This window comes from Microcaecilia unicolor, chromosome 7, assembly GCF_901765095.1.
Source record: "Microcaecilia unicolor chromosome 7, aMicUni1.1, whole genome shotgun sequence".
Classification (NCBI taxonomy): Eukaryota; Metazoa; Chordata; class Amphibia; order Gymnophiona; family Siphonopidae; genus Microcaecilia; species Microcaecilia unicolor.
The window spans coordinates 121805079-121826808 of record NC_044037.1 but is presented as its reverse complement, the minus strand read 5'-3'; the positions used below and the strand labels follow the sequence as shown (position 1 = coordinate 121826808).

Genomic DNA, 21730 nt, shown 5'->3' with positions numbered 1-21730 from the left:
ACCACACTTGTAAATCAGGGTGTATTGGGTAGGATTGCGAAGTGCTCATCTTAGTACTTGCATTGTGCCAAACATATCTGCCTTCTGGAGGATGTAATATGCAAAAGCAACAAAAAAAGAACAATTATTCCCCTATGAGAATATCCAAATGTACAAAATGTGTAGGGTGAATGCCAAAAAAGAAGAAACTTCAAAGAAAAGGGTTTCATAAGGCAAAATTATGTATATATGTAATACTTTTCAAATATGATAACATTAACATCTGCTTGAGCTGGCTTGTTAAATTCATTCAGATATTGTTGACTGATGCAGGCATTTCCACTGAAATATAGCACCCTGTTGAGTCCTTATTTTATCTGTTGGACCTTCTCTTGATTTTGAGAGCATCATTGTTTACAAGCTGGACTTTATAAAACTTTTACATAGACACACAATTTTGTCTTGTGGAACCAATTTCTTTTGAGGTTTCTTTTTTTTTTTTTTTTTTTTGCATATATACAGGTAAAACATCAAGATATGCTTGGGAGTTCTTTTAAATTAAGCCAGTGGCACTTAATACAGGGTCTGATGTTTAGTGATTTGGCCCTAATGAGCTGATATCTTCACCTGCTCCAGAGCAATTAGCTATATTTACTGTTATTCATTAGGGATTACTGTAAGCATCCATTTCAGAGCCCTGAGCTAACTGCACAGTGGCCTTAGCTATTTATTATTAATACCTGTTCCTTGTCATCAACAGCAGATGCATCCATTAACTGATGGGTTGTATCCGCCTACCAGCAGGTGGAGATAGAGAACACTGAAAGCACATGGTGTTCCAGGACCCCCAACCCCCTCTGCCTTCAGTATATCTCTATCTCCCAGCAGGTGTGGACGTTGCTTCTCAGCTCCTGGATTTCTGCCTGGGGTGGCTCCTGTGTTTTGCCAGTAGAGCAGGGGGTGTTGTGGCTGGTGGTGCCCACTTTACAGGCATACTTGTTTTTCTCTGTCCCTGCCTTACCCCATTCCCCCTCCTCCTGGAGTTCCTCTGTGGTTGCCTGCCTCTAACTCCTCACTGTAAAAAAAAAAAAAAAAAAATCTGAGACTTTCTCCAGAGCTCCTGGTTCGGTGCAGCTTGACCGCAGCTCGTTTGACTCGGTCTCCTGAGGTGAGAGTGGTACCTCCGGGGAGGTTCCCGCTGACAACGCTCTGTGCAGGGTAAGTTTTGGCGCGAAGGTGCCATTTTGTTTTCTGTGTTTGATGGCTGCTGAGGGGGTTAAGCGCTGCTCCCACTGTGGGAAACGCAGATCAGCAGCGGGGCTTTGCAGCTCATGCTGCCTAGATGCTAATGCTGGTACGAGCATGGCGGGCGGTGATTCTTCCCGCCCACCGGAGTTGGCAGCGGCCGCCATCTTGGAAGCACTGCGTGACTCGACCCTCTCGGTTGAGGAGGGATCTGAGTGCAGGGGGACGCCTCGTTTCGAAGTTTCTAGAGGCGCTTTTGTCTCCGCTTCCCCCAATGTGGGCGTGGATGTACAGGGTGAGTTTTTCTGCCCTGAATTTGTGCTGCTGATGCATAAGGCTTTTATGTTAAAAAGAACACTGCCTGAGGCTCCTGACAATTCCTGTCGGTCTGGGTTGCCTCCGGTTCTTTATAGCCCAGCGTCTGCTGGAGACTTTATTTCTTCCCCCGAGCTTTTGGCTGACGCTAAGCGTAGATGAGTGAATACCCCATCTGAGGGGGACCCTCTGTTCTCCCCCATGGTCTAGTTTCGGTGAGTCTGAGGGGTCTGGCAGGCCCTCACGGACGGATGATCCAGATGAGGGTGGCTGCTTGCCACAGGTGTTGGATGACTCTAAAGCGGTTCAGATTTTCCACCGCGATGAGATGCCAGCTCTCATTTCTGATGCCTTACAGGCCCTTTGTATTCAAGATCCTGACGAGGGCGCTGCCTCTTCTATTAATCCTAGGATGGCTAGCACTAAGAAGCCTTCTTGGGCTTTTCCCGTGCATGCTTCCATCCAAGAGTTTACTTCAGCTCAATGGTCTGACCCTGAGGGTCCCTTGAAGGTGGCCAGGGCTATGTGTCGCCTTTACCCCCTCTTTGGGATGCCTAAAGTGGATGCTTTAGTCACGGTTGTGACTAAAAAGATTACTCTCCCGGTGGAGGGAGGGATTGCATTGAAAGATATGCAGGACCGGCGGCTGGAATCCGTGCTGAAGCGGTCCTTTGATATCTCGGGCCTCTCCTTACAGGCGGCTATTTGCAGTTCCTATGTAGTCTGGGCCTGCCTTTCCTGGTTGCAGCAGGCAGTTGAACAGCCCACTGATGGAGCGGGTTCCCTCGCTGAGGTCGGCCCGCGTAGGGAGTCTGCCCTGTCTTTTTTGGCTGATGCCCTTTATGATCTGATCAGAGCTTCGGCTAAGCGGATTCGGCAGACGAGAGTCGACTTGCCAGAGTTGTTACAGTTGTTCAGACTCTGGGCTGGGTAGTCAATATGCCCAAAGGTCACCTGACCTCCTCTCAGTCTCTCGAGTATTTGGGGGTCCGGTTTGACACGGCTTCGGGGTTCGTTTTTCTTCCCCACAGCAGGCGGCTCAAGCTTCAGAATCAGGCCCGCCTGCTCCTGTGGATGCCTCGCCCTCGAGCTTGGGACTTTGTTCAGCTCCTGGAATCGACGACGGCCACCATAAGAGGTGGTTCCCTGGGTGAGAGCTCACATGAGACCGCTGTAGCTTGCTCTGCTTCAGCAATGGTCTCTGATTTCCCAGGAATACCAACGCAGACTATGGTGGCTTCCTGCGGCCCTGCGCAGTTTGGATTGGTGGTTTTCCGACAGCAGGCTGCGGCAGGAGATGCCACTGGCTCTTCCTTTTTGGTGTCTGGTGATTAACGGATACCAGCCTTTAGGGCTGGGGAGCTCATTGCCGGGGATGCTATGCTCAGGGTCTGTGGTCCACCGTGGAAGCAGGATGGTCCATCAATCGCTTGGAACTGAGAGCGATGTTTCAGGTTCTTCTGGCCTTCCACAGGACGCTGAAGGGTCTCCCTGTCAGAGTTCTGTTTGGAGAACACGACAGCAGTGGCCTACATCAGTCGCCAGGGCGGCACTCAATGCAGTGCCCTGGCTGCGGAGGCGTCTCAGATTTGCGACTGGGCCGAGCGCCACCTAGAGCTGCTGTCCATGGTTCACATATCCGGTCAGAGCAACATGCAAGCCGATTTCCTCAGCAGACATCAAATTGACCCGGCGGAACAGGAACTGGCAGACGAAGTTTTTCTTCAGATTTGTGCCAAATGGGGGACTCCAGGCTTGGATCTCATGGCATCAAGTGTAAACGCCAAAGTCCCTCGCTTCTTCAGCAGAAGGAGAGATCCTCGCTCGGCGGGGTTGGATGCTCTGGTTCAACCTTGGCCCTCTGGCCTCCTTTATGTGTTCCCTTCTTGGCCCTTGATAGGGCAAGTTCTACTTCAGATTCGTCTGCACCGAGGATTGGTGATTCTCATCGCCCCGGATTGGCCAAGGCGTCCGTGGTACGCGGATCTCTGGCAGATGCTGGTGGACGTGCCTCTTCCTTTGCCTCGGGTTCCGAACCTGTTAGTTCAGGGTCCGGTGACTATGGAAGATCCTTGCCGCTTTGGTCTTACGGCCTGGCTCTTGAGAGGGCACAATTGAGGGACAAGGGCTATTCTAATAAGGTTATTGCCATGATCTTGCAGGCTTGCATGCGGTCTACCTCTGAGACTTGTGCTTGAATCTGGCGCACTTTTGAGGTGTGGTGTACGGCAAAGTCTATCTTGCCAACTCTGGCAACACAGTCTCGCTCTTGCTGGACTTTTTGCAGGACAGGCTACAAAGGGCCTGGCCTACAATTCCCTTCGAGTTCAAGTGGCAGCGTTGGCCTGCTTCCAGAGGAAAGTCTCCGGATTGTCCCTTGTCCGGATATTCTCTGTTTTCTCAGAGGCGCGCTTTGTCTCCGTCCTCCTTTTGCGGTCGCCTTGTCTGGTTTGGAACCTGGGGCTTGTGTTGAGGCGCTCCAGCGATCTCCATTTGAGCCTCTTAAACGGGCTTCTGAGAAGGATGTGACTCTCTCAAGACCAGTTTTTTTTTGTTTTTGTTTTTTTTTAGTGGCAATGACGTCGGCTAGAAGAGTGTCTGAGCTTCAGGCTCTTTCCTGTCGGGATCCTTTTCCGCAGTTCTCGGAATCTGGGGTAACTGTTCGTACGGTGACTTCTTTTCTGCCTAAGGAGGTTTCAGCTTTTCACCTCAACCAACCCATCTTTCTTCCTTCCTTCTCTGAGGAGTTTCCGGACTCCTTTGGGCAATTGCGCCTTTTGGATGTCCGCAGGGCTCTGTGGCAGTATCTGCAGATGTCAAATGAGTTTAGGAATTCTGATCATTTATTTGTTCTGTTGGCAGGTCCCCGACGGGGGTTTCCAGAGTCTAAGGCCACTATAGCCTGATGGCTTAAGGAACTCATTTTTTTCTGCTTATCTGCTTTCAGGACGGTCGCTGCCTGAAGCGTTTAAAGCACACACTACAAGGGCAATGTCCTCTTCGTGGGCTGAAACGGTTGTTTGTTTTTTCTCTTCAGGAGATCTGTCGTGCGGCTTCCTGGGCTTCTCAGCTGTCTTTTTCGTGTGGCATTACAGGCTGGATGTGGCAGCGCGGCAGGATGCGCATTTTGGAGCGCAAGTGCTTGCTCGCAGAGTTGCCTGTTCCCACCTTATTTTGGGAGTGCTTTGGTACATCCCATCAGTTAATGGATTCATCTGCCGTTGATGACAAGGAAGGGAAAATTAGGTTCTTACCTTGATAATTTTCTTTCCTTTAGTCACAGCAGATGAATCCATGAGCCCTCCCTGACTGACTTTAATTTTTGTACAGATGTTGCATTCAGACGTGCCTCATCAGGAGTACTTGAAGACAAGCTATCAGTGTTACTACATGCTGTTTTTATTGCAGTAGGTTGATAACATCCCTCCTTTGGTTATTGCCCAGGTTCTGGGGCGTTTGTTCTCTGTGAGGAAAGTTTGTTTATATTGCCTTTTTTATTCACTCTGCATTGGAAATTTCATATACTGAAGGCGGAGGGGGTTGGGCGTCCTGGAACACCAAGTGCTTTCAGTGTTCTCTTATTTCCACCTGCTGGTAGGCGGATACAACCCATCGGTTAATGGATTCATCTGCTGTGACTAAAGGAAAGAATTATCAAGGTAAGAACCTATTTTTCCCCTCTGTATCCCCACACTATTTTCATATTTCCCAATTGATTTGCCTGCTTCTGCACTAAATCTGAGGTCCCTTACCCTTGTTTCCTTGTTTAGTGGGTTAAATTCAGCGTTCTTTCCAGGGTTCTGAGTTTTTTTAATGCTTGTATTAATAAGGTTACTAAGTTTTAAGGATGCACCAAAATTGTAAGCTAACCTTTTTTTCATTCAGTGTTACCAGAGCCACAAATTCTTTCTGTTTGTATTTTTTAAGGTGACAGCATGGCCTTAACATGTGACTTTATGTAGCCTGGGAAGGCCAGATGGAAATACCCAACAGTCAGAAGCCAGCAACTACTTTTCAGGCATGTCCCATGAGGATCTCGCCAATTAGAAGAATGAATGGCCACCACACTGTACCAGAGTACTGGCAGCCAAACCTAGAATTTCATGGGCAGCAATTTCAGGCGTTTGTTCAAAATGGTTCTAGTATCTACCCTGCTCCCTACCCTAAGTTGTGCCCAGGCTTCCAATGCTGGGGCTCCTCACCTACAAAATGGAGACAGGAAGTGCCATCTGAGATGCCGTGGATAGGGAGAAGCCAAGGAGTGCAGAGCTTCAAGGGATTATCACTTTGGTGAGTTGTGATGTAATATAAGCAAGGAGAGTGTCTAACAAAGTTTGTGTGTGGGGGCAGGGGTAGAGGAGGTAAGAATGGGGCAGAGAAGCAGTGGTGTAGCCACAGGTGGGCTGGGTCCCCCACTTTGGGTTCAGGCCCACCCAACTGCAGCACAGCTGTGTGATGTAGCTGGCAGGAATCCCCAAGCCCTTCCAGCATTTCTCTCCTCCCACCCAGACAATTGCAGGTCTCTTACCTCCATTCCTTCAACCCCCCAGGACCTTTTAAGACCTTTTAGTTTTTCACCAGCAGTGAGCAGTGGCTCATATCTGCTGCTTGTGCCGGCCCTGAGCTTTCTTCCTGATGATTTCTTGGTCCTGTGAACAGAAAGTTCCATCACAGGGAAGACTTGGGTGCAGCGCAAGCAGCAGGTATGAGTCACTGCTCGCTGCTGGCAAAGAACTAAGACCCAGATGCACTAAAAAAACCCAAAACGTTAGAGCCCTTCCCTTACCGATTCCCTTAGCGAATCGGTAAGGGAAGGGCATGCAACAAAGAATAGGAATGCAAATGAGCTACTCATTGTAGCTCACTTGCATTCTCTGTTCCATCGGTAAACAGTCGGCCAGTTGGCTGGTGAAGCATACGCAGAGCAGCCAAGCGTTATGTTGGCCGCTCTGCGCATGCCAAGAACGTTGAGCAGCTGATTCTTATAACATGATGTCTGTTTTAGTGGCCCTTTACAAGGAGAGAAAAATCTCTGCATGAATATAACACGTGCTAGGGTGTCCCTATAACTAGCCCCTCCAAATGACACAATGATTACAATTTATAACAAATTACTGCTCTACCTATGAAATGTTATTCCGTCGGCATGTGGATGCAGCACCTCTTAGGTTGGCTTGCTTTGTTTTGCGAGTATGGCGATGACGGCAGCGCTGGTAACGGGGAAACTGAGACAAACCTAATTGGTTTCAACATTTTGACATGGCTCCTGTCTATTAAATCTCCTTGTTTAACACAAAGGCACGCTACAAAGAAAAGAGTCCCTCCCAACTCCCAAGAAAGCCACAAGCAAATGTCCAATTAGGAGCAGGCACGTTTAGCAATTCGGCAGCAGTCTTACATCTGGGACTTGACTGGTCTGGGTTTGGGACCACCTCGGGAGGAGGGAGGGAGCGGAAGCTGTGTGTGTGTGTCTGGCTTCCTCCTCTTGTTCATGTTCTTGTCCATGTGCTAGTGGGCAAAGCAGAGCAGGGTTGCTGTCTGGAAACAAAACCCTTCTGTGAGGTGTGAGCAGAATCATGCTGCTGCTGCCTGCACGGAAAACCCTCTTGCTGAATGTGAGTAGGAACTGCTGCAGGTTATTCTCTAAAAGACGGCCAAAAAGGAAGTTTTTATTATTGAATGGACGTCTTTTCTTTTTTTTTTTTGAAGCGAAGCTTTATTAAGCTCCGCTTCAAAAAAGACGTCCATTCAATAATAAAAACTTCCTTTTTGACTGTGCTTCACTCAGCTGAGAGACCCGGAAGTCTCTGAGCCAATCCGGTCTCTCAGCTGAGTGAAGCACAGTGAAGCAGCATCGGAGCCTGTTTGATTTTTTTTTTTTTTTTTTTTTAATATAGTGAAGAACGTCCATAAAGGACACTCCTGACGAGCACTTGGGCTGTTTTTCAGGTGGAGCACTCCCATAATGGCCATCCATGATGAGGACTTGGCCGTTCTTCCCCCCCCCCCCCCCCCCCCATTTTTTTTTTTTTTTAACATTTTATGAAGTTTTCCAATCCTGCGCAGCCCCAACGAGAGGTACAGACCTTTCGTTAGATTTTCCAGCGTTAAGGCATCTCATTACAATAGGGGTTTCTACACAATTTGCTCATCTGCATTCCGTTTTCGTTAGCTGCTACCGTCGTCGGAAAAAAGTATTTAGTGCATGCCAGGGTTTACTACTTGCTCGTTAAGTTTAGTGCATCTGGCCCTAAAGGACTTAAAAGGTACTAGGGGGGATGGTTTTGGGGGAGTGGAGGTAAGAGAAACCCCTATTATCTTGGGGGGGGGGGAGGGAGAGATGTCAGATGAGGGTGGGGCTCTCACACCCACCCACTTTGGCCTCAGGCCTGCCCAGAATTAGGTGTCTGGCTACGCTCCTGCAGAAGAGTATCTTCTGGGGAACATAGGGGAATAAGTGCTGAGAGTGAACAATGCCATCTAGGGGGAGTGAGTGTTGGTAAGTTTTATCTAAGGGATGAACTAGATGGGGAGATGCCCTTTAGGAGAAGATACAAGAGTAAGTGTAAATATGTTTTTATACGTATATATGCATTTTATTTGACTAAAGTATGCACAAAGGTTTTTATGACTCGAGAGCAGGTATTTTCAACCCAGTCCTTGGGACACACCAGCCAGTCAGGTTTACAGGATATCCACAGTGAATCTGCATGGACTACCTTCATTGTATGCAAATCTCTATCTCTCATGCATACTCATTGTGGATATCCTGAAAACCTTGAGTGGTGGTATGTGTTCTGAAGATCAGGTTGAGAACCACTGATCTAGAGCAGACACTAATGGCTTCTGTATTTTGCAGCTCTTCCAGCAGCCTAGAATCACCTCCAGTGATGGCATTTAAGAGAAGGCTAGAGAAGGAGGAGTGAGTATTGCATGAATGCTAATCATTGTGCCAGTGGGATTTGACAGCTCTTCTGAGAGTCCTGTTTCTGGGACTACAGAGTTAACATCTTTCAGACCTTCTGAGGATTCCTTTTCTTATGTGCAGGCCTGAGGTCTATTAGGTTACCTAAAGACCCCCTGTCTGTATGATTGCAGACCTGGGAATTGACAAATCACCTGAGGATCCTTTAATGTGACTATAGACTGGATATGATGTAGTCTGTAGTCAGTGCTTTTTTGTAGGAAAAAAAGGTACCGGTACTCATGGGCGGGGCCACTACATATGACTCCGCCCCTATGATAGCCATACCCATGTTAGCCACACCCCTTATACCAACCATGGCGCATATAAACAGGCATCATTGATAGCTCTTCCCTCCTCCTCCCCCCCCCCCAGTCCCCACCCACTAGCAGAATGGCAGGCATACACAGTGTTATTTGAAAATCAGGTAAACTCGAGTCGAGAGAGACAGTGGAATGAATGACCAAGGCACATTCGATACTAAGCTAAAAACAGCAAACATTACAGCAACAGGTGAAAAAAAAAAGAATGGTGTGTTCCACCTAGGTTCTGACATAAATACGCACACACACAATCATTTCATGTTTTCATTTTGTGCTAATTTGTCTTTTCACATTAATTGTCATCCACAATTGCAGGGCCGTGCCGATGCGGTAAGCGGGGTAAGCGCCGCAGGGGGGCGCCCACCTCTGGAGGGCGCCGCCGCAGTGCTTACTCTCGCCCCGCGCCGCCGAGGCCTTTAAATCTTTTACCTGGTCGCAGCAGCATCAGTGAAAGCGCTGCCGACGTCTCCCTTCCCTTGCACTCATTGGTTCCCTCAGTGTCCCGCCTTCTTCTGACGTCAGAAGAAGGCGAGAAGAAGGCGGACACTGAGGGAACCAAGAGTGGGAAGGGAAGGGAGACGTCGGCAGCGCTCCGCTTTCACTGACGCTGCTGCGACCGGAAGTAAAAGATTTAAAGGCCCCAGGGCGCGGAGGAAAGAGCAGAGAGGCATAGGCGCCCCGTATAAGAGGCTTGGGGAGGCTAAGCCTCCCCAGCCCAACCATGACCTTTAAAACCGGCTCCGGTCCCCACCTGGCAGTGTCGACGGCGTCCCTTGTGCCTTTGGGCAGCTTACCGACACATGCAGCACTTCTCTTGTTTCTCCTCTTCGTTGCCGTCGCGTAGTCGCCCCCCCCCCCCACTTCACGCGATTCGCGAACCGCGCTGCCGCTTAGCACTGCTTTAAAAAAATTTTTACACGTCAGCAGGAACAGGCTGCTTCAGCCAATCCCAGGAGCCTTCCTTCAGCCCTCAGGGGCGGAACACGCTGAAGGAAGGTACCTGGGATTGGCTGAAGCAGCCTGTTCCTGCTGACGTGTAATTTTTTTTTTAAGCAGTGCTAAGCGGTTCGCGAATCGCGTGAAGGGAGAGGACAATTTGCTGGAAATGGAGGGGAGGGGAGAGAGAGGAGGATTGCTGGCTATGGATGGAGGAGGGAAGGGCAGAGAGGGACAAGGATGGACAAGGGGGCCCAGGGAGAGGACAATTTGCTGGAAATGGAGGGGAGGGGAAAGAGGAGGATTGCTGGCTATGGATGGAGGAGGGAAGGGCAGAGAGGGACAAGGATGGACATGGGGGCCCAAGGAGAGGACAAATTGCTGGAAATGGAGGGGAGGGGAAAGAGGAGGATTGCTGGCTATGGATGGAGGAGGGAAGGGCAGAGAGGGACAAGGATGGACATAGGGGCCCAAGGAGAGGACAAATTGCTGGAAGTGGAGGGGAGGGGAGGAGGATTGTTGGCTATGGATGGAGGAGGGAAGGGCAGAGAGGGACAAGGATGGACATGGGGGCCCAAGGAGAGGACAAATTGCTGGAAATGGAGGGGAGGGGAGAGAGGAGGATTGCTGGCTATGGATGGAGGAGGGAAGGGCAGAGAGGGACAAGGATGGACATGGATGGGAGGACAGGACCCAGGGAGAGAGAAGAAATTGCTGGAAATGGATATAGAGCAAGAAATGAAGAAGAAAGGAGGAAAGTAAAGAAATAAATGGAAAGGAAGCCCTGGAAATGGAGTTAAGAGGACAGATAGCAGCAGACTCAGATACTGGGCCAGCATGATCGGAAAGAGAAAGTCACCAGACAACAAAGGTAGAAAAAAATCATTTTATTTTCATTTTAGCGTTTGGAATATGTCTACTTTGAGAATTTACATCTGCTATCTTATTTTGCAATGTATAGCAATTTGTTTCTAAGAATATTGCTGACAATTCCTGTCAGTGTAGCAAGTGGTGAGCGATCATTTTCACCGGGGGGGGGGGGGGGGGGGGGGCGCCAACTGATAGTCTGCAGGGGGGCGCCAGAGACCCTAGGCACGGCCCTGCACAATTGCAGCCCATTACAACCTCAGGTCAATGGTAGCAGTAATCAAGCAGTCATTCACAGGATCAAGGAACTCCAAAGAGCCGTCTAGAAAGGCAAACTAATTAGCGAGTTAACTAACACACTGCGCTTTTAGTACATGATCAGCTCTCAAGAACCTTAAAAATACAGTTTATATTCCTGCCTCGCGCCACCTTGCTGAAGCTACACAACACAGGCAAAGCACAAAACCTGCGCTTTACCTTGTCTAAAAGCACTCGACTACTCATGCTTTTCCCTAAAAGTTACGAAAACTTGAAGTTTTAAGAAGAAGGGTATGCGGCTGCCGAGGAACAGCCCTACTCCTCACCTGGGTCAGTGCTCTGCCAGCCATCTTTGCTCGCCAGGTGCAAGGCTTACAGTGGGCTAGATAGGCTCTCTTCCACTCCACTCTCTATTTACCCGAAGTCGCAGCAGTGAAAGCTGCAAGCAGGCAGGCTCACCTCCGACCTTCGCTTCCCTGCCCTCTCAGCGTCCCGCCCTCGCGGAAAAGAAATCCGAGGAAGGCGGGACGCTGAGAGGGCAGGGAAGCGAAGGTCGGAGGCGAGGCTGCCTGCTTGCAGCTTTCACTGCTGCCGGTTCACCGCTGCGAGTTCGGGTAAATAGATTTCCAGGGGGCAGAATGGAAGGTCGGAAAAAAAGGTGCCGGTACGCTGTACCGGCACAAAAAAAGCACTGGTACTAGTGCAGAGAGACATAACATTTTTGTGAAATTGGGGCTAATGGAAATAGTGCAGAGAGACATAACATTTCTGTGAAATTGGGGCTAATGGAAATAATTTAGGAAAATTGACGGTTTGTTTTCCTAGATCTAAATTTACTACTTAAATACAATGTATTATTTACAATTTAACATACCAGGAGGGTCATTTCAAAAATATTTCCACAGGTAAAATACTGCTGTACCAATTTAAATAAACTTGTATGAAACTACCCACGTGATATTTGGATAAACTTATCCATGTGCATAATTTTGAATTAACCTGCAAAATTTGTACATACCAAAGAGTGAGTGTGGAAGAGCAGCCTAGTGGTTAGAACAGCGGGTTGAGAAGCAGGGAAACCTGGGTTCAAATCCTGATGATGTGTCTTTTAACTTTGGGCTTGTCATTTCATCCTCAATGCATTGGCGTCTCTAATGTTTAGCGCTTGCCCAATTTTAGCACGTGCTAACTTGAGCGCGCCTTCGTGAAAGACTCCCTAAAGTACATAAATATTGCCATACTGGGCCAGGTCGAAGGTCCATCAAGCCCAGCATTCGTTTCCAACAGTGGCCAATCCAGGTCACAAGTACCTGGCAAGATCCCAAAACAGTACAATACATTTTATTCTGCTTATCCTAAAAATAAGCAGTGGATTTTCCCCAACTCATTTTAATAATGGCTTATGGGCTTTTCTTTTAGGAAGCTATCCAAAACTTTTGTAAACCCTGCTAAGCTGACTGCTTTTACTACATTTTCTGGCAACAAATTCGAGTTTAATTACACGTTGAGTGAAGAAATATTTTCTCAGATTCGTTTTAATTTACTACTTTGTAGCTTCATTGCATGCCCCGTGCCCCCTAGTCCTAGTATTTTTGGAAAGAGTAAACAAGCAAGTCACGTATACCTATTCCATTCCAATTATTTTATAGACCTCTATCATATCTCCCCTCGGCCTCTTCTCCAAGCTGAAGAGCCCTAGCTACTTTAGCCTTTCCTCATAGGGAAGTCGTCCCATCCCCTTTATCATTTTCGTCGCCTTTCTAATGCCACAATATCTTTTTTGAGATGCGGTGACCAGAATTGCACACAATATTTGAGGTGCAGTCGCAACATGGAGCGATTTTATAAAGGCAATATAACGTCCTAATTTTTGTTTTCCATTCTTTTCCTAATACCTAACATTTTATTTGCTTTCTTAGCCACCACCACCACTGTACACTGAGTAGAGGGCTTCAACATATCTATCAACGATGATACCTAGATCAGTTTCCTGGTCAGTGACTCCTAATGTGGAACCTTGCATTACGTAGCTGTAGTTCGGGTTCCTCTTTACCAAATGCATTACTTTGCACTTGCTCATATTAAACATCTGCCATTTGGATTCCCAGTCTCCCAGTCTTGTAAGGTCTTATAATTTTTTACAATTCTCTTGCGACTTAACTTTGAATAACTTTGTGTCATCAGCAAATGTAATTACCTCACTAGTTACTCTCATCTCTAGATCATTTATAAATATATTAAAAAGCAACGGTCCCAGCACAGACCCCTGGGGATCCCCACTATCTACCCTTCTCCATTGAGAATACTGACCATTTAACCCTACTCTCTGTTTTCTATCTTTTAACCAGTTTTTAATCCACAATAGGACACTACCTCTTATCCCATGACTCTCCAATTTCCTGTGGAGTCTTTCATGAGGTGTTCTGTCAAATTCCTTTTGAAAATCCAAATATACAATATCGACCAGCTCACCTTTATCCACATGTTTGTTCACCTCTTTAAAGAAATGTAATAGATAGAGGCAAGATTTTCCTTCACTAAATAATCCATGTTGGCTTTCTCATTAATCCATGCTTTTGAATATGCTCTGTAATTTTGTTCTTTATAGTAGTCTCCAATTTTGCCTGGCACCAATGTCTGGCTCACTTGTCTATAATTTCCCGGATAGCCTCTGGAACTTTTTTTTTTTTTAAAATTGGTGTTACATTGGCCACCCTCCAATCTTCCAGTACCATGCTTGATTTTTAAGGTAAATTATGTTTTACTAACAATAACACCCCATTGGACAGATATTCTGGTCCCCTTCTCTGATTGGAGGAACTAGATGGGCTGTCTTTTGTGTTCAGGTGATTTTCCTGCAATCCCCAGAGATTGATCTTATGGTTCACTAGGGATCTCTTATATCGCTGCCTGTGGGGGCTGAGCCTAATTCTGGGCTTCTAATCCCACCCTTTTCCCCATCTTGGGTTCTTCCTAATTGATGTGACATAGATCCCGTCGCAAGCATGTGTGCATGTTTGCTTTGAAAATTTGATAAAATTTGTTGTCTGCTCGTGCTTTATTTTTTTATGACTGCATACATTTATAAAGTTATCCCCAAAACTGTAATGTCTTGGGATATGTGTAAAATATAAAAGAGCCTTAAATTTCCCAATAATTATTTGTATATTGTTACTGGTAGTAATGCAGACTCCTGCAGCCTTATAGCACATATCAGTTTTTGTCAGCTCAGAAAGCAGAAACAAATATAAAATAATTTCTTGTTTCTTTTTTCCTCTTTTTTTTTTTTTTTTTAATTAAAGGGAAGTAGATATTGTCTGGACATAAGCTAATTTTCTAAAAGATTTTGTCACTCGTAAATTCCATTTTACACACTTTAAAAAGGCTTTTATATTTGTGGGCCTCCAAGCTAAGAAGTGATAGGAGAATGTCAAAGATAGCTAATCCTTTTGTGGCCCATTTGTTACATACATGGGAACTTTTGCAACATAAATTTAAAAGGGGTCGAAAAGTATCTACTTTAGCGCTGATAACGCAGGAGCCCGAGTTTCGGGCGGGGGAAGGAGGAGGAGGAGGAGTATTTAAAGATTGGAAACGAAAGGGATTGCAAAAATTTCGGGATTTATTTGAGGATGGGGCAATGAAGCCATTTGGGGAACTCCAACAGGAATTTGGGCTGCTAGAGACAGACCAGTTTGCTTATTTTCAGATTAGGACGTTTATGTGGGGGCAAGGCTGGCTGAAAGAGGATTATTTAGAAGGGGAAATAGGGGAAAACTTGTGGGACACGTTGGGCTCTGGGAGGAGAGGTATTTGAGAGGGGAAGAGATGGGTAAATTATCCTTCATGAGGGCATGGGAAAGAGACCTGCAAGAGGAAATAAGTTGGACAAAATGGAAAATGTTATGCACAGAGGTAAAAAAAGCATCAATATGTGTGCTTATTAAAGAGAGTGCCTACAAGGTGTTAAGTAGATAGTACTACACACCAGATAGGGTTAAAAATATGTATCCGAATGCTTCGGCTGAGTGCTGGAGATGCAGAATGGAAACAGGAAGTTATTTCCACATATGGTGGGCCTGTATTTCTGTTAGAACATTTTGGGAGGACATAACCAAGAAACTAACTTTAGCCTTGCATGGGGCATTCCCAATGGATCCCAAATGGTGCTTATTGGGCTGGGGAAATAGGCCAGAAGTGGGAACGTAGGATTAAAAGCTCTTTGAGCAGGGACTGTCTTACTTCTATGTTTGTGCAGCGCTGCGTACGCCTTATAGCGCTATAGAAATGCTAAATAGTAGTAGTAGTAGCCAAAACAGTAATATATATGTGCAGCTATTAAAAACTGGTTAAAAGATAGAAAACAGAGAGTAGGGTTAAATGGTCAGTATTCTCAATGGAGAAGGGTAGTTATTGGGGTTCCCCAGGGCTCTGTGCTGGGACCACTGCTTTTTAACATATTTATAAATGTCCTAGAGATGGTAACTGGTGAGGTAATTACATTTTGCTGATGACACAAAGTTATTCAAAGTCGTTAAATCGCAGGAGGATTGTGAAAAATTACAAGAGGATGTTACGAGTCTAGGAGACTGGGCGTCTAAATGGCAGATGACATTTAATGTGAGCAAGTGCAAAGTGATGCATGTGGAAAAAAGGAACCCGAATTACAGCTACATTATGCAAGGTTCCACATTAGGAGTCACCGATCAAGAAAGGGATCTAGGTGTCATCGTTGATGTGTTGAAACCTTTTGCTCAGTGTGCTGCTGCGACTAAGAAAGCAAATAGAATGTTAGGTATTATTAGGAAAGGAATGGAAAACAAAAATGAGGATGTTATAATGCCTTTGTATCGCTCTATGGTGCTACCGCAACTCGAATATTGTGTTCAGTTCTGGTCACCGCATCTCAAAAAAGATATAGTGGAATTAGAAAAGGTACAGAGAAGGGCGATGAAAATGATAAAGGGGATGGGACGACTTCCCTATGAGGAAAGGCTAAAGCGGCTAGGGCTCTTCAGCTTGGAGAAAAGGCGGCTGAGGGGCGATATGATAGAGGTCTATAACATAATGAGTGGAGTTGAATGGGTAGATGTGAAGCGTGTGGTTACTCTTTCCAAAAATACTAGGACAGGGGGGCATGCGATGAAGCTACAATGTAGTAAATTTAAAATCAGAAAAACATTTTCTTTACTCAACGTGTAATTAAACTCTGGAATTCGTTGCCAGAGAATGTAGTAAAGGTGGTTAGCTTAACAGAGTTTTAAAAAGGTTTGGACGGCTTCCTAAAGAAAAAGTCCATAGGCTATTATTAAATGGACTTGGGGAAAATCCACTATTTCTGGGATAAGCTGTATAGAACGTTTTGTACTTTTTGGCGATTTTGCCAGGTATTTGTGACCTGGATTGGCCACTGTTGGAAACAGGATGCTGGGCTTGATGGCCCTTTGGTTTTTCCCAATATGGCAATACTTATGTTTGTACTTATAATAATAATAGTCTCTACCATTTTGCCCGGCACCGACAGAAGACTCACCGGTCTATAATTTCCTGGATCTCCTCTAGAACCTTTTTTAAAAATCGGCGTTACATTGGCCACCCTCCAATCTTCCGGTACCACACTCGATTTTAAGGATAAATTACATATTACTAACAATAGTTCCGCAAGTTCATGCTGATCCCAGTCACATCCACACCTTTTTTTGCCAGCTTCCCATCCTTTTTTGTGGAGTCTGATCTTCTTCCACCATTGCAGCTTCTGTCTCCTGCTCCAACTGTTATGTATTTGTTCATCCGTGCATTTGCAAATGAGTTATCACGAGTCTTTTTTGATAAGTTTTACTGTTATGATTTTGATACCACAGAGGAAGAGACATTCTGGATAGAAAATGTTTTGAAAGTGTTCTTTCATTGTCATGATCTACTTTCATAGTGGACTTTTTTTTTTTTAATACATAATTATTTGGCAGTTTTTACAAAATAGTTTACTAGAATGACTGACTGACTGACAATGGCAAATTCTGTAAGCTACAGCATGTGAAATGTTACTCAGGATGATCCTACCATTAATAAATAATTAAACAACCCCTTCTTTTTAAATATTCTGATCTCGGTGCTAAAGTTAGAGGGTGATTTTCTCAGAAAACATCATATTATAAATTTTCATAATTCATATTTTAACAAAATAGTTTTCAAAAGAGTAAAACAGATTTTATGTTGCTTATCCCAGAAATAAGCAGTGGATTTTCCCAAGTCCCCTTAATACTAGTTTATGGACTTTAGGACCATCCAAACTATTTTTTTTAATAACCCTGTGTACATAAATATTTAGTGTTGTAAGGAGCAGCTGTAACAAAATTGAAAGCCATAGCTTAAATTTTTTTTTCTTCTGAAAGAAAATCCTTCATGAAAGCATTATCATTGATTTTCCCCTCCCCCTCCCCCCATACCAATTTCTAGCTTTCCCAAAAGAAAAAAACAATGCAAAAATAATTTGGGGGTGTGACGAAACAGTGGGCTTCTAAGCCTGAAAACTGTGGGTTTCTTTTACAAAATCACGCTAGCGATTCCCACACAATTGAGAGGAAGCTCATAGGAGTTGAATCGGCTTCCTTTCATTTGCCGCACCGAGAATCGTTAGCGCGGTATTGTAAAAGAGGCCCTGTATTATTTCATGAACTGTATTTTGCTTAATTGGCCAGCAGATGGTGCTTGTTTTGAGTCTTAAAGCTGTTGCATAAAAAGACTTCCTCTTCTCCAGTTTCAGCGTATGGAAAGGCAATCTGCAGTACCATTGGGCAGCTACTTTCAAAATTGATTCCCTGGGCTCTGATTGGCCCTGGATTTCAAATCTAGCCTGAAGGTACTGGATTTTCTCCAGTCTCAGCCAGGGAGTGGAGAGAGAGAGAGATCTCTTTACTGAGGCCCTGTAAGCAATTATGATATGATATGATATAACCTGCGAGCAGCTATATTTCCTGACCTCAAGTACTACTCAGGTAGTAAACAAATGTTTAGATAGTTTTATAATTGATCCATATTCAGTTATCTGTTATTGCTTGCTGATTTCACCTTTTTTCTGTTCACTGTTCAAGTTCTGTGACAATAAACCTTTTTTAGTTTGACTGCTGTCCTCGACTGACTTAAGAATCCTGGTTTGTGTTTTTGAGTCTGTGGGTGCTTTCTGGGAGCTGTGGAACTGGTCCCATGTCCTAGAAATCATCAGAGAATAACTTGAGTGGGAGACTAGCTCAGAGGCAAGCAGGACCCAGTCAGTGGGTGGAGGGTGATAGTATAGAACACGAGCGTGCAGGCAGGGCAGTGCTGGGAAGACCCTTCAGGTGGCCACAGGGTAATCCCAGGTGCGTGCTGGACGTTTCACGACGGGTGGGGAATTTTTTGGGGGGTCTTCACATTAGTCTCAGGCCTAGAATATGAGGAATTGCTAGTGTCCCCTTGTCTATGTAACTACAGACCTAGGATCAGACTTTCATACCCTGTTTGCTTGTGAGTGGTAAGATCCCACTGCGTAACAACCTAATGATAAACCATCTAAACCTCGTTTTGCCTTTACGCCTGCAGACATAGATGCTGACAATGGAGAGATTTCTCTCTGAGATCCATCTGTCTGGAGCTGGAAGGGACCATTAACCTGAATTCTCCTCTTATTTTCTGCTTAGGGAGCCTTGTAGCAAACACCTGGTGACCGAGGACATGATGGCTGACCGTTTCAACCACTTAAGCTTGGAGAATGACCATACCTACAGTGATAATGGTTTCCTGCCACAGGCTTTTCAAGAGTGGAAGTGTTCAACAGACCAAAAGTAAAATGCATCAGAGGGGGAAGGGTAAAAGAGGTGTGGGCTGAAAGTGCACAAGCCAGGGAATAGGGTGCGAACTGATTAGATGGTCTAAGGGTGAGGAGAGGGATCCAAGAAACACTCCAGTGGTGTCGGTTAAGAAGGAAGTTGCTGAGAGCCAGCCGAGGTGTTTTGGTTAAAGGAGAGGGAAGGAACTTGGATGTCTTTGGAGGGTTAAAGGAAGGAGCAGCAATAGAGATGAGATGTCCTGCAAGGTAGTAAATAGGGAGGGAAGGGAGGTTACAGAAACCCTAGGAGGAGCTGGTTAAAGAGGAAAGGAGGGAATCAAAAAGATGACCCTGGGGAAGAAATGGTGGGTGGTTTAGAGGAAAAGAGAGACAACTGGGAAATGCTCCTGGAGAACGGAGAGGGGGCAAGAGAAGCCCCTAGATGAGTGAAAAAGGGCAAGGGTCAGAAGTCTATTATAAATTGCTTTATTCTTCTTCTTTTTCCTGGTAATGCAGGATAAGGATCAAGTAATGGAAAAAAGGTAGAGATACATTATTGTAATTTGCCACATTGCCATGAGAAAATGCTATACATTTAGTCAAACATTATTCAAGTGCCAAGTATAAATGAATTAAGATATCACTCTATCGTGTTCAAGACCCAACAAAAATAAAAGATGTCTCTATCCTACACTGTTAAGTACTAGCCATGACCTTGCACAACAAATTGTTACCTGAAACTAACAAGTGCCTCTGAGCAAGAAACATCCTTCTTGCTTTAGACCAGTGGTTCTCAGCCCAGTCCTTGGGGCACACCTAGCCAGTCAGGTTTTCAGGATGCCCCCAATAGATTTGCATGCACTACCTCCATTGTATATAAATCTATTTCGTGAATATTCATTGTGATTATCCTGACAACCTGATTGGGTTAAGAAAACCCTGTTTTGGACAATACCTGATTACAATAGATAAGGAGACTGTCTCCTTATCTCTAGTGTGTGCATGTATATATATTTCTCCGAGGACAAGCAGGCTGCTTATTTTCATTGATGGGTCGACGTCCACGGCGGCCCAGGAATGGCAATTTTTCACAGCAAAAATAGTTTGCCAGAGCCTTCCGGTGTGCGGGGTGTGCGCACCGCGCATGCGTGGCCATCTTCCCGCCCGTCGCACGAATGTCCCCGCTCAGCTTTTCTTTTTCCACGGTGGAGAGTGGCTGCTTTGCCGGTCTCTCTCCTCAGGCCTAGAGAAAAGAGTCTTCGTTTTTGAGAGTTTTTCTCCCTCTTTTGTCTTTCTTTTATCCTGCCTATATTAAAAAAAAAAAAATCCTTTATTTCTTAGTTTGTCCCTTTAAGTTTCCTTTCGTTTTTGTCGCGGCCTTCTTAGGCTGCGGGTACGCGCTTTCTCTATTTTGTGTCCTTTTATTTGGCACAATCGTGAATTTTGACTTCGCTGCTGCTATTTTTCCATCCATGTCATCAAGGACTCCCAGTGGCTTCAAGAAGTGTACTCGGTGCAATCGGTCAATCTCAGGTACTGATCCCCAAGTGTGGTGTCTTCAGTGCCTTGGGCCCGACAATCGCCCAGACACATGTAAGTTGCGTCTTAGCCTTAAAAGGCGGACACAAGCGTCGAGAAGAAAAGCTCTTCAGGACCGTCTTTTCGTAGCTTCGACCGGTTCCTCGGCATCAAAGTCGGCGTCGATATTGGCACCGAAGATGGCATCGACTTCAGGAGCGCAGGTAATGGCTGTCCGGAGACCTCCACATGCTGGGAGCAGTGAGCCGTCGAGTGGGTCTCCACCTGCCTTGAAGTCTCCTGCTTTACAGGCCCCCCAGGACCGACCACTCGGACCCAACCCCGAGGAGGCATGTGGATTCCACGTCCTCCTTGTCGGTACCGAGGAGTATTGATGACGTGCATCGAGCGAAGGCGAAGAAGCATCGTCATCGGTCTCCTTCCAAGCACAGTGCTGGGAGCTTCGGGGCATCGAAGGATTCGGCACCCGTGAAGCGCTGACGCGGGGAGGTCCACCCACCCTCCATTCAAGAGGTGTCGGTGCATGGTCTTCGGGCAGCCCAGTACCACCTCCTTGACCTCCACAGATTCTGACCCCGATTCTTGCACCGACCCCGCAGCCTTGCTCAACAGCGACTCTAGATGAGCGCATCCAAGCCATTCTTCCTGGTCTTCTGGAGGGGTTGCTGTGTCAGTCTGCTCCGGTACCGGGGGTGCTTGCGCCCTCCGTACCTTCGATGGAAGCGGCAGCTGGCTCTATGCCTGTGGTGAGGTCTCTGATGCTGGTGCCGCCTGCTGCATTGGCTGCTACCCAGGTCAACTCCCCGTCGACATCGCTGGAGGGAGCTTCATCGCTGCCGGCGTGGGAGTTGACTTTTCGACATCGCCATCGAGGACATGGTTCCTCGGCATCGAGACGGGCTCGGTTTCGGACTGCATGTTAAGGAACTCTTGTCCGATACCGATGAGGATGCCTCATGGGATGAAGCGGAGGACCCCAGGTATTTCTCTTCTGAGGAGTCTTGTGGTCTTCCCTCTGATCCTATTCCTTCACCAGAAAGAAAGCTTCATTTGTCCTGGAAATGTCTGTGGCTATTCCCTTCCCTGTGGTATCTGAGGATGAGCCCAGGACTGAGATGCTTGAGGTCCTTGACTATCCTTCGCCACCTAAGGAGTAATCTATGGTTCCTTTGCATAATGTGCTCAAGGAGACACTTATGCGGAACTGGATGAAACCATTAAGTATTCCCACCATTCCCAAGAAAGCTGAGTCCCAATATCGGATTCACGGAGAACCTGAGCTGATGAAGTCACAGTTACCTCACGACTCTATGGTTGTGGATTCCGCTCTCAAGAGAGCCAGGAGTTCTAGAGACTTTGCCTCGGCGCCCCCGGAAAGAGAATCTAGAACCCTGGACTCTTTTGGGAGAAAGGCGTATCAGGCTTCTATGCTCGTGGCCAAAATTCAATCCTACCAGCTCTACACGAGCATTCACTTGAGGAACACGGTGAAGCAAATGG

General features: G+C 46.2%; 1 protein-coding gene across 3 annotated transcripts in view; it reads left to right on the top strand.

Moving 5' to 3' along the window:
- Positions 1-21730, top strand: part of HCFC1R1 (host cell factor C1 regulator 1) — a 65398-nt gene that overhangs the window by 7863 nt on the left and 35805 nt on the right. For all 3 annotated transcript variants that reach the window (XM_030209524.1, XM_030209522.1, XM_030209523.1), the window contains exons 2-4: positions 5467-5829; positions 8399-8461; positions 18564-18707. In XM_030209524.1, the coding sequence (XP_030065384.1) occupies positions 5516-5829; positions 8399-8461; positions 18564-18707 (521 nt within the window). In that variant the 5' untranslated portion in view covers positions 5467-5515. The remainder of the gene's footprint in view (positions 1-5466; positions 5830-8398; positions 8462-18563; positions 18708-21730) is intronic.